Source organism: Syngnathus acus, chromosome 9 (assembly GCF_901709675.1).
Source record: "Syngnathus acus chromosome 9, fSynAcu1.2, whole genome shotgun sequence".
Taxonomy (NCBI): domain Eukaryota; kingdom Metazoa; phylum Chordata; class Actinopteri; order Syngnathiformes; family Syngnathidae; genus Syngnathus; species Syngnathus acus.
The window spans coordinates 8,309,135-8,322,007 of record NC_051094.1 but is presented as its reverse complement, the minus strand read 5'-3'; the positions used below and the strand labels follow the sequence as shown (position 1 = coordinate 8,322,007).

Below are 12,873 nucleotides of genomic sequence, written 5' to 3'. Positions count from 1 at the left end.
AACGCGGTCATTCTGGAATGTGCTGGCTATTATCCACCCCATTCACTGTTGACATATTTTTGTCACCTCCCCATGGACCCCCTTCCCAAGAAGATGGGAGGAGCGTCCTAATCGCATGCTAATTGGAGCTCAGTTCCACCAATGACTACGACAAGCGTGTCAGGCACCGTCGCTCCATTCCAGGATGGGGATGAAAGAGAAGAAAGGAAGTAACATATGGGTATTTTTTTTCAGCCATTCAGACTTTCCAAAGTAGACTAAATAAACCCCACCCCCAAAATCCTCCAAGCAAGTGGACCCAATGAACCCCAAGAAAATGTCAATAAACTCCAAGGGACATTCCTGTGCCGTTTGGGGGCAATAACAGGGTGCATCATATTTGCCTGTTTGTCTGTGTTGGACAATCTAAAAAATGAAAGAACAGAAGTCAGGTTAAACTTTTGTCTCAGAACCTTTATTTGGAGGGCAATGAGGATTAAAATTAAATTAAAATATAAAATTTGGGCGGGTGTTTTGCGTCTTTGACACGAGAGGGGGAGGTTACAAAATGAAGATTCAGGGAGTTGTGTGTGTAATGTGTCTATATATATATATAAAAAAAAAAAAAGAAAATAAAGCGAAACAGTAGTTGTGGTGAAGCCCCTCACCCCCACCAGAACAGTCCTCATGTATCAATCAGTGCTGTCGTTCTGTTCCTTTTTCCTGTAACTTTGTTCTCTTCTTGCAGTGTTAAAACTTAACCCAAAAAGTCCTTCAAAAATATGCAGCAACCCATTTATCAAGTTCTAGTATTACATATACAGTATATATATATATATATATATATCTATATATTTATATAAATACATAAATATTTTACACGAGCAACCAATTTGGAGGCAGGGAGAGGAAGAGAACCATTATGAGGACTTGTGGAGGTGGGGGGCGAGGCCAGGGCACGAATGGTTGCTTGTGTGTCTTTCCTTTTTGTTCCTTTTAGTACACAGGAGGGATGGGTAGGGGTCAATGGAGGTGTGGGGTTTTAGAAGCAATCCTTAGTTGCCCCAGTAGGGAGAGCTGCCGTAACTGGACTTGCTGCCTTGGTTCTTCTGCTGCATGCTGTTTGACTGACTGCGCTGACCCGGACCACCCTTGAGAGTGAGAGAGCAAGAGAGAGCGAGAGCGAAAGAGAGAGAGAGAGAGAGACCAGTCAAGTTTGCAAACAATGCAGTGCAAGTAACACACTTCTGGTACGGTTTGATTGCACGTGAATCGATGCTCGGTATTACCGACTCATATAAGCCACAAAAAAATATATAGTGTCTTTGGTACCTATTAGTTTGTACATGGCATTACCTGTGTGTCCTGTGTGAGGTGGTGATGTAAAAGCTGCGAATGGGGCTGCTGATGGGGGGGCAAAATGTGCAGGAAGGGAGCTGGTGCGTAGCCTGGCGCACCCCCGGGATTCATGGGCCCCGCTCCAAGGGCCGACGGAAGGCTGAAGGGCGGCGGCGTCCCCGTGTGGAAGCCCTGCTTGTCAAACGACTGGTTTAAAAAGAAAAGAAAAGGCTCATTTAGCAAAGTGCTCCTGTGCTCTATTGTTACGATACTGCGCAAAGGCAGACGTCGCCCATCTTCCCATTCTCGCTTGAGAGCAAAATAGTTACTCAGTGTGTACTTGTAAACGCTAAAGGTGAAAGCGAAATTACCTGCGTTTTGCTGTAAATGGACGCACTGATGTCAGGTACTCCTCCATTGCTGCCGGATCCAGACATTCCAGGTGCTGGTAGCAAAAGGAAAAGGGACACAAGTGTTACAAATGGGCACACCGTCGTGCTGTGCCTATGCAGTCCGTTAAGAAATGAATAAACCCAGGTGGTGGGGAAAGGTCAGCCAGTTGGAAGATGCTGATAAATGAAGTTGGAAGCACAGTACAAGCAGGAAGCGCGCTGATTTTCCGGCGTGAATGACGTGCAATCACAGACACACACGCTCAGCGTCCTCGTTTGGTTTTTAAACCCCCACTGAATTGATATGCTGTGTGTACATGCGTGTGTGTGTGTGCGCACGTGCATAGTTGTCGCATGTACCTTTCCCTGGGCCGCTGCCCGCCGACTTGGCGATTTGAGATTGGGCAGAGCCTCCGTACCCTCCCTTATTGTACTCCCCAGCGTGGGCTTGAGACAGGTCATCAAAGGCTGAAGGAGGAGGAGGAGGAAGAGCAAGTAAAGAAAAAGAGCAGATAGGATAGATGAGGTGAAGAGGAAATGAAGAGGAGGGAGGGGAGAAAGGCAGTAAGGTAACCTGTCTACAATGACAGCAGTGTCTATATTGAGGGGCAATGACAGTAGTAATGGTGGGTTTGACGATGATCGTGGTGGAGGTGGTGGGCTTTGAGCTATGCATGCAGCACAAGCCTAACACACACACGCGCGCGCGCACATAAAAAGGCTGACTCCCAACAACCCACACACATGCAGTGTAGAAAGGTAACCTTGCACAAACCACAAAATGGAAGGCAAACCGAAAAGCATCAAGTTGCCTTCCATTTACTTTTGCCAATTGTTGTCTCACTAAAACACACCAAAATTCTTCACATTTCACCTACCTGCAGTACATACACAAGCTGTATATTGCTTATAAAATAATAATCCCCCCGCCAAAATTTGTGACATTCTTAGTTTACAACTATTGTAAAACTAAACCACAATTGGGGGGTAAACATAATCTGGTCAATGTTTTTATTTATATTGAAATAACATGTTTGTGTCAAATCTGTCGCTCCATCACAGAAAAATTCCACATGACATTTTTACACAAGTCTTAAATTTTGTTGTCCACTGTTATTACAAATTATACAATCACAAAGAGACTTAACCTTAAAAACAGAAAAGGGAACTTATTAGGATCATTTTGCTTTGATGTGGCTCTTACTTACTAAAATTAGGCATAAGAATCCTTTAAAAAAATACAGATTTTGACAAACAAAAAATTATTTTGTCTAAGATCACAATTTCGATCCCTAAGTGAAAAATAATTCTGCCCTACTGGAAATTACAGGCAAAAAACAAGTGTTGTTGGTCTTACCTGCGCCATATGCATGTTGTCCATAGGTGGGCTGATGCTGTTGGTGGTACTGACTGGAAGGGTTGGCCAGGCCTATTGTGGGCTGTTTGGCTGAAGTCGGAGGCACAAAAACGGTGGGGCCGTACTGGAAGGCTGAGGGGATGCCAGGCATGCCTGGATAATACGGCAGACCTGACAAACACACACACAGACGTATGAAAATGTGTCTAGCTCATGTGTGAAGCATGTAGTTTCCCATCTGTACCAGCGTATCCATAGCCAGGTGGTAGCGGGGGGTTGAGGAAGGCCTGGTTCTGGTTCTGCTGGCCTTGGCTCTGGCCTTGACCCTGCCCCTGTGTACCGGCTTGTGGCGCCTGCTGGGCCTGTGACTGCACACCCCCTGCGGATAGGCTGGTGGGTGGTGCCGGGGACGACGAGTCATTCCTGCCAAACTTTGTCGCCTCACCTGGACAATGAGCGCAAAATAAGATTTTGCAAACTGGGGGCGCATTTAACACCGAATTTAGTTAACAAGAGAGTCGATTTTAGGGCAGCAAAAATTAATCTGTCTCGGAAACCACTAATATGAGCTGGCAGTTGGTACACAAAATTAATGTTATGATTTTTAAAGCTGCCAACACCACACACACACCTGAGTAAGGATTGTTGGCCAGGCCATCTCTTCCAGGCATGGTTGCCGTAGAACCAGGGAATGCTACACCATAGTAGTCCTGCATAGATAGAGTTACTTAGTGCAATACTATAGCTGCCATGCAATAGAACCTTTAACTAACACATGCACTCACTGATAGATACAAAATGAGACTCACAAAAGGAAGGCGAGATTGCAGCATCTGCAGGTCCTCATAACCATAGATCTGCTATTGGGATTCACATAAATGGCATGATAAATATATGTCTCACATTATTATACATCAGAATTTGACATTTGACGTTACCGGGTAAGCAGGGAGCAAGCCACCAGGGCCCATGATGTACTGGCTGGCCAGGAGAGGGGGTACTCCTTGGGCCAAGTTGGGGGGAGTTTTACCTGGTGGGTATAAAGAAAGTTGACAGATTAATATCACAAAAATTCAAACTTTTGACATACTTACTATAATATTCCTTAATGAAGGCTAAAACACAACACTGAGAAAAAAAATGTATGCACCATAAAAAATTACTCAATTACTCTCAGTTCCTCACCATCCGTGACAGTGCTCAGTCCCTACTCTACTGTACCAAGAAAACCAGTGCAACAACATTTCTAGAGGGCGTACCAGCGGTGGTGGCGAGTAGGGGCGCAGTGCGACTGTTTGCAGCCGAAAGAGCACCGTTTGTGCCGTTCTGAGTCAGTCCCGGTGCTCCGGCCGGGTGCGGGGCGCTGATGGCACTTGAAGTGCTGACAGACAGCGAGGCAGAGGAAGTGGCATTGTGGGGCTGGCTGGAAGGAGCCGAGAAGGCGTGGAGATTGCCGCCAACGTTCTCCTCGTTACTTGTCTGGGGAAGATAAGGTTTGAGAGAGAATGAGGCCAATTCTTGTACACCCAACTGTTTCAAAATAGTTCACACTTACTGGGAGAGATGAGCTTGTGGCATAGGTCAGTCCAGAAGAATGAGAACTGCTCACGTGGCTAAAAAGCAAAATACACGTATTTATATTTGTCAGCTTTCACATGGCAACCATAGATACTTTTCATTTGACTGTTTTATATTTTATTCTATCGTAAACTGTATTTCCCACTTGAAAAACAGTTAGCCTCTGTACCTGTTGAGGGAAGGAATCTGCGCTGAGTGGGCAGTGGTGGCTACAGGGGCAGGCGTGTGGTGGGCAGCGCCGCTGTCACTCATTATCGGAGACTCCGTTTTCACAGTTCTCTGTGATGGTGCAGCTAAAAAAACAGAAATAAAAATAAATAAATAAAAATTGATATTTGGATCATGTCAATTTGACAGGAGCTTGGAGTCACAAATTTACCGTCCTGTGTGCTTTGCGCCTTCATGCCACAGTAACCATTCTATAACAAATGAAAAAGAAAGCACTTAATTTCTGTAACATAATGCACGTTTACATGGACAAAATGTCTTTAATCCAATCAGTTTGGATCAGATGCACGATTTTTAATGGACCCTAAAAATATTGATCTGATTAGGACTGTTCAGGCATCACACTTGGAACAAATCACTGACATGCGTAGGTTGACCAAATATGCTGGAAATAGTAGAAGCCGTAGCGACTTCAACATCAACTAAACTGTCCATTTCTACTTCAAACATGAGCATTATTTGGCGTATTTTTCCCGTTTGCGCTGTTACGTCGAGTTAACACTTCCTAATGGAGCTGCTATGTACCCTCCAAACCGCTAGTTTCGGTTAATTGCACCTGCTGCCATGCATGTAGTACAAGACCATTTGATTGTTCTTCTGTCACTATACCCATCTGGCATAGAGTAAAGACAGATGAACAAAGAGATGACTTGTAGTAATTTTGAGACTAATGAAGTGAAATTGTGTACCTCCAGCACATGTTTGGTATCACTGCTCTAGCCTTACCGTGAGGGGGGCGGCAACAGATGGTGCACTCTCTTTGCTCTGAGAGAAAGCCAGGTGGTGAGGGAGGGATCTGGGCCCCCCACTCTCCACACGTTTTCCAGGAGCCGGCGCCGTGGAGGATGGTGGGCCAGCCGCACCGGGGAGGCCCATGGAGGCGGAGGGTGTGGCACTGGGTAAGCCCAAGGACGGCGAGGGGAAGCTGGCATCTGGGAGGTTGGGTATGTTGCTCATGTGTTCGCTGCTTGGACAGCATGGAGAGAAGATTTGCAAATAAGGCATCTATTTAAAAAGATATTATACATTCAGTAAAGTCTCTCTCTCACACACACACACCTCACAGTTGCAGGCTTGGAAAATAAACTCTGCGGCTGCTGTGCGGTCATGGCAGCAGCGGGGACAGCCATCGCCGCCACCGCTGGAGGTGGTGCCAAAGGTGCTTGCTCCCGAGTTGAGTCCTTCTGGGCCAGATCAATGGCACCTGCCTCGGAACCAAAGTCCAGCGCGCCGAACTGAACATTAAAGCCTGAGACGTCCGATGAGCCTGGCATCTCCACTGCCGATGAGGGAATCTGTGTACACAGACCAAGTTGATGATTAATACGATGCATATTTAGGTTATGTTAAGTTAAAATGAACAAATGCAATTGGAAGATGGGCACAGATGTCAATACAGTTGGTCTTCAAAAAAAAAAAAAAACCAGACACTGATAAATAATGACGTTAACTAGCCGATGACAACCATCTTAGGAGTTACGGGATAGTGGGGCACCTTGGAGGGAGGTGGTACTCTCCGCTTCTGTGTCTTGAGCTGTCGCATGGGAGGTGGTTCTGTAATAGGAGGGTCCACCCCAGGCATCTTTATTCCTGGAGAGGCTCCATCTCTTATAGGCAGAAGTGATGACTCGTGACCTAAAGCATACAGCATATAGAGATTTATAGTATGAAAAAAATAATCAATTGTTTGACCCTGATGGGTAGCGTGGAAGAGTGTGTAGCGCACAGTCATACCTGGTGGTGTGGGCACTTGCGGGGCATGTGACTGGGACAGAACCAGAGTCTCTGTGGTGGTGGGAAGGATGGAAGAGTGTTGGTGCCTGTGTGCTAGCTGGCTGAGCACAGCAGAGGGTTCTGGCTGAAGCTTCGTCTCCACTACAACAAAAATGGAAAAATGAAAGTCAATTGAAACGTGCAAAGTGGTTCAGCTCCTTGGGATTAACCTGCAAAAAAAATTGCTCCCCAAAATGTGCAAACTGCTCCTCAAATGAAGTTACCGTTTAGCAAAACTGCTCATTCAAGAAAATTGTTATTTTAAGTATTCATTGTACTGTGTAAATTTGCAACACTTACACCCAAATGTATAAAAATTCAAAATGGCTTGCTTAAACATTTTGGAAAACCAGCAGTGATGTGATGGGTGGGAAGGCACTGTAGATAACTACTGGCATACAAATTTAATCATTTTACATAATGTCAACTTTAAAGACAAAGGGACCAACTTTGTTCACTAACTTACTGTGCAGGCCTATTAAGGGTCCGTTGTCCAATCTCTGAGGTTTGATTTCGACCAAAGGCGAGGGGGCAGGTGCAGGGCTCGATGACGCGGGTGGCAGCGCATCTTTGGAAACATTAGCTGTGATGGTCGCAGGGGTGGCCGGAATCTGACTCGCTCTTTGACCGAGCCGAGGCCCATTGATCTGATCTGCTGTCATGGTGTCTGAGACTGGTGCCGGCTTGGGTGTGTTCAGGGACCCAAAACCAGGGCCTGGGATTGAAGACTGGCAAGATAAAAAAAATATACAATATAACTACAGGCATCAACATTGGTCGATGAATCGACAAATCTATAATCAAATCACCTCGTATTGCAATAATAGAGTAATTGTTTACAGCCATTTTAACCAAAGATTGTCTAGATCTTCTGATTTCAGGCTCCCAAAAGAAATAATCCTGATTTCTCTAGTCCTTCATGAATGCAGACTGACTCGTCTTTTGTGTTTAACCAAAATAAGACATTTGCAAACATTTATATGTATTCGTTAAACAATAACCATCAACCCTTCTTGTCTGACAGCGCTTAGCTGTTGTTGGTTAAACAGTTTTTTGTCATTACAGTAGGTATAAACAATGGGCGTCCATACATACCAGTGCGGCGTGCGCGTAGGTAGTGCTGGCAGAGGCAGCGTGGGCGTAGCTGTGTGTGGCTGTGCGCCCATTATGGTGGGAGTTGGTGAAAACCAGGCTTTGGCCAAGATCCTCTGCAGAAGGTCCATCGACCAGGTCCGACTCCAAAGACACTCCCGTCTTTGGCAGGAGGCCTGTCAGGTCCACACTGGAGAGAAAGAAATGATTACTATGATGTTAATGTGAATCCCGCAAAAAAAAAAAAAAAAAAAAAGTGCGGCACATTTCATATTCTGTCTGAGGGCTCACTTGTGGTTTGCCGGGGTGGAAGAGGAAGTGAATACTTTGGTTTCAGATAACTGAAAGAAGAAAAAAAGCATTAAAACTATTAGCCAAAAGCCTCTAATCTAGTCCTCATCGTTATCATAGCTCTCTCTACTCACGTCTTCATTCCAGTCTTCTGTAGTCCAGTCTTCTGGGTTGCCTCCCCATGTTGCTTAAAAACAACAGCAGCCATGTAAATGACGGAGCGATTGAGTAATTTCACTTAATAGTAAAGCCGCAGGCCACATGGACAGTTTCAGTTCTTTCACCTTCCTTACCAGGTTGCTCAGCAGTTTCGTTGCCATCGCCTTCCCAATTCTCGTGGCGACCGGCAGTGTAATCGGCAGGATTGAAGGTGCTGAGAGAGAGAGAGAAAGAAAGAGAAAGAGAAAGAAAGAGAGAGAGAGAAAGAGAACATTTTGATATGACCAATTGCAAGAAAATACCTTTGATAAGCTAAATTTCCAAATGAGGTTCAGAAAGTTTTTTTTATCCACATGGTCATAATTGAGATGTGTGCTTGGAAGAAACATCACTACCTCGGTCTACCTTCATAAGTGGTGAGCAACGAATTGTTCTTACCCCATAACCTGGGTGAACCTGGTGCCGGCAGCTGCTCTTCCTCGACCGCGAACGCCTGCCCCTGAAAGTACCGCGAGAGGTTCTTAAGCAAGCTTCGCACAGCTGTCATTAGGGGATGGTGACACAGCAGCGAAAAATTTACAATTTCAAATGATATTGATCGATCCCCTATCGCCGCTGCCGTTGTGCGAAAAGCATAATAGGCACCACCACGTGTGCATTTTAATGTATTCAGACAGAAACCCTCAACATGCATTTTATCCGATGGCAGTATTAGAAAGTTGGTTACCTCTGCCTCGTCCTCTGCGTCCACGATCTCCCCCCCTCTCTCCGGGCACCACTTCAAATCCATTCTCCTCAGCACGACCTGGAACCAAAGCGGTAAGAAAAGGAGCGGGATGAGCAAGATGCCCACACTAACCAAAACACCAGGACAAGACAAGTCACAAAACATCTTAAGTGCAACAATACAACATTGACACTGATCACATTTCCGTAGGTGCCATTTTGTTCAGAACTGTTTTCCAATCACACCCTCAAATTATATTCACTGGTCAATTAATATCAGAGTACCACTGTATTTATGTGGCGCTCTTTACAAGAAAACTCTAAACAAATCTAATCCTGTTGACAAAGTGGCCAGCGATCATTAAAAACAAGGCAAGTTTTTAATTCCACCGCTTGCCTTTACCTTCGCGTCCTCTGCTGATCCCGCGGCCTCCCCTCCTGATGGCACCCCCACGTCCGCGACTAGCCTCTCGCTCGCTTCCCTTCTTCTCGCGGCTCTCCTTCACCTCGGGGGTGGCTCCCTCTTTCCCAAGGCTACGCTTCTTCCCGACCGTCTCCCAGGAGTTCTGATCGCAAAAAAAAAATAAAATAACCAGCAACTTGTTAGCATGCAAGTAGAGGGACAACAACAAAGGCGATGCAGGCTCTCACAGTGTCAGAGGTGCTCTCCAGCAGGAAATTGATGGCTCTATTGACATCCTCGTTGCAGTCATGAAGGGCAACCATACACTCATCTTGAGTCTTGCCAGTGACCTCAATCAGCTGTGTGTGTCAAGCATGGCATCATCAATAAAACTACACGCAACAAAGCAGACAACCAAAGGGAAACATTACCTGTTTGACTTTGTCTTCAAAGAAGGGATCATTTTTGTCATAGATCATCTGGGCCAAACGGATCTGTTCTGCTGTTGCCTGGTAGGCACAAAGACTTCAGTGAGAAGCAGCAACATGCACAATATCAACAACAGACAACCACTCAAGTCAAATCTATTTATTGCTTAATCACTGAAAAGACTAAAAGTGCCCCACAAGCGACAAATATTCACAACAATTGCTGATCAAAAATAGGTCCAGATTAATTCAATAATTCAGTAATTAATTACTGATAAGTCAAATAATTATTGCACCTCTTCTGATGGATAAATGGGTATTGCATTGAACCAAGAGGAAAAATTATAGTAAAGTACATACAGTAATAACACATCCCATTTATTTTTATACAATACAGCGCTAGTTTTCTTAAAAATAAGCAAAACAGTTTGTATTTTGTTTGTGGGGGGGGGGCACAACAGATTAATGGCATTTGACACACAAGCAATTTGAGTTACACGCTTTTCTGTCCAACCACAATGTGTACGGCAACCACCCACCTGTATGTGTTTCTGCGGCTGTGTGGTTTGTGTGTTGGTGGGCAGCGTTCTGTCCCGAGTCCCCCGGGTTTGATTGCTGACCAAAGAAGTCATCACATACAGTATATACAAAACAATGTATGTACAAAATAGAAAAAAATCTGGAAACAAGAAGAGAAATGAGAATCATCAGCCTCCTGGAAAACAGCAGATTAAAATAATAATAATTCAAAAGCACAATGCATTGGTGTCGACTAACTGTTAGAGTGCCACGCCTATTTTCTATGTTTGGTAATGTAATGTATGCAAGCTGAAGTTAAACTATAAGGCTTGGTTGAACATGTTTGATATACAGTTCTTATTTACAGCCAAAACTGAGTATATACTGTACTCTACTGTCCACAAGGATCATCTGAGCAATAATTTTCCATTTTTGCAACTTAACAGGGGAGTTTTGAGTGCAGATATCATTTGAAAACATCACAGTAATTTTGACCCGCCGACGTCACATATTTTTAGCCTGCCCGAGCAATTCGGGTTTATTTTTAACTGAAACTTGTACGCCAATCAGAGGAGGGTGTTCCCCCCAAATGAAGACAACATGAAAGGATCCGAGAGAACTTTGAGGAATATCAAAGATAATCATACTGTTTTGTTCTATTTTGAACAACCTCTTGACCAGAGTTTCTAAAAATGATAGCAAGAAATAGCCATTTCAACTCAGACTCAGCATTGTGACAGGGAACATCTTGTCACCTTACTCCCTGGAAAAATGTGGACTGAGACAGCAAGCACAGGTGGCAATGAAAATTTCAAAACAGGTTTAAAGCACGTGGCAAAGGAATAACTTTTATACAATGTGTCACATTTTCACCAACTGCAGGGTGGGGCTTGAGACACCCATGATAAACAGAGGTTCAGAGTCTTTGCATACCAACTTTAAAGTCAACTTTCCATAACATGTCCCTTTAAAGTAAATATGCAAGTGGGCTGGTGCATTGAAGTATACCATGTAAGAGTATAACTCCATCTGTCACCCACCTACCTCTTAGGGTTAAATATAGAAGTCCAGAAGGGACAGGCAAGGTGTCATCTTACAAACACCCCTTTGACACAGTCACCCACACAAAAACACTGAGCAGCGACTAAGCACTTTATGCCATTATTCCATTATTATTCCAACAATTCCATTTTAATTTGACGTGTCTCGACGTGTCTCAATGGAGTGCACAGAAAGTTGATCAAATGGCCGCCCGTCTGGCCACGTTCAACATAAACACTAATTAAGTCAAGGGACATAGTTTAATGTGGTATCAAGTAAACCTTTACTTATAGCGGCATTGGGCTGATGTATAGGAAGCGCGATTATTAACAAACAGGAGCCGCAGTGGGCGAATGCCTACGTTAGCTTAGCTTTTAGCAGCCACTCCGTCTTTGTTTCGTGTGTGCGACTCTCACACGATATCTCACTCGAGATTAAACTACGCAGTATCAATAAAACCATAAATTCGTCGATAAGAAAAGACTTTCGCTCTACGTAATCATCTTGGGGATGGAATTAACAACAAAACAATCTTTTTGAGACAAGTGCGTCAAGAACTCGCCTTATTGTCAACGCCGCGGACAGGAGTCCGTGGAAGCTAACGCTAGCGGCGAGCTAACAAGTGTGACCCAAGACAGCGCTATCTATTTGGTATATATGGTTTAAATGCTTCAGTGAAGGAAATGTGAAGCGTGCAAATTAGAAATACATTGCGGCCACGATTATATGACAATTTTATGAAGAACGCTCCAAACTAGCCTGGCTTGTCAAGGGCCTAGTCATAGTCAGGATTCAACACATGCGAAGCTCTGCATTTTAACCAGGGGTTGGCGACAGATAACAAAAACTCTTGAGTCGGACGTTTCCTCCAATCTAATACTTTCAGCCTTAAACTCCATAATTAAACATAATCTTTTCTCACTGTGTTTTTCCTACCTGCTATCAGGCTTCGCTCAGACTAGCAGCAGCAGATGTCACGTGACCCACCGTGCCGTTGTGAAAAGCTTTTCCGTTTTTTTCTTCAAAGTGCTTTATTGATCAACTCAACAGTGCAACCGCCAATCAGACGGCAGAGATGTGTATCACGTGTTTCAACACACGCTTCCCTCAAAAATACATGCCCCAAATTGCACGGAAGCGCGCATGTTTTTCGTCTCACGTTTTTTAATGGGGAAAAATATCAACAAATATAGTGCCGTTGAAAAATTATGCTAATTTACGTGTTGTTTTGTTGCTATTTGTTTTACTTAATCCCTCAAGAAACATAAAATTAAAATATTTAAATCATGGGTGACAGACTAATTTTTGTCACCCTGAACTGGTCGCCAGACACACAGCCATACACTCCTACAATCATACCTACGGACAATTGGGAGCGGTCTATCGGCCTCCCGTGCATGCCTGGAATGTGGGAGGAAACACACGAAGGGAGGCATGCAAACTCCACACAAGAAGGCCAGAACCAGAATCAAACCCTGCACCTCTGAACTGTGAGGCGGATGTGCTAACCATAGCCCCACCGTGCTGCCTTCCATGATAACATTTTTATTATTACTTTACTTATTTACT

General features: G+C 44.4%; 1 protein-coding gene across 5 annotated transcripts; it reads right to left on the bottom strand.

Annotated features, from left to right (window-relative positions):
* Positions 1-432: 432 nt before the first annotated feature.
* Positions 433-12,322, bottom strand: LOC119127006 (ubiquitin-associated protein 2-like). 5 transcript variants are annotated; one of them, XM_037258659.1, is made up of 29 exons: positions 12,241-12,322; positions 10,284-10,423; positions 9,748-9,825; positions 9,565-9,675; positions 9,317-9,479; positions 8,915-8,992; positions 8,626-8,686; positions 8,313-8,401; positions 8,163-8,215; positions 8,029-8,078; positions 7,741-7,927; positions 7,112-7,373; positions 6,607-6,747; positions 6,368-6,507; positions 5,932-6,167; positions 5,599-5,839; positions 5,024-5,063; positions 4,814-4,937; positions 4,622-4,679; positions 4,326-4,545; positions 4,005-4,096; positions 3,876-3,926; positions 3,698-3,776; positions 3,311-3,511; positions 3,067-3,237; positions 2,070-2,177; positions 1,689-1,762; positions 1,336-1,524; positions 433-1,130 (listed from the first exon to the last, which is right to left on the bottom strand). In XM_037258659.1, exons 2-29 carry the CDS (start codon positions 10,374-10,376, stop codon positions 1,035-1,037), a joined length of 3,486 nt encoding a protein of 1,161 aa, XP_037114554.1. In that variant the 5' UTR covers positions 10,377-10,423; positions 12,241-12,322; the 3' UTR covers positions 433-1,034. The 5 variants fall into 5 exon arrangements, with proteins under 5 accessions (XP_037114554.1, XP_037114555.1, XP_037114556.1 ...); XM_037258660.1 differs by having other exon boundaries at positions 5,599-5,836; XM_037258661.1 differs by having other exon boundaries at positions 8,322-8,401.
* Positions 12,323-12,873: the final 551 nt, after the last annotated feature.

What these genes read in the sequence shown, in the direction of transcription:
- LOC119127006 (XM_037258659.1), bottom strand. Translation starts at nt 10,376, where the DNA reads ATGACTTCTTTGGTCAGCAATCAAACCCGGGGGACTCGGGACAGAACG. An exon ending in CAGAAGACTGGAATGAAGAC is followed by an intron (nt 8,079 to 8,162) that starts GTGAGTAGAGAG and finishes TTCTTCTTTCAG; the next exon opens with TTATCTGAAACCAAAGTATT. An exon ending in ACCTCACACAGGACACACAG is followed by an intron (nt 1,131 to 1,335) that starts GTAATGCCATGT and finishes CTCACTCTCAAG; the next exon opens with GGTGGTCCGGGTCAGCGCAG.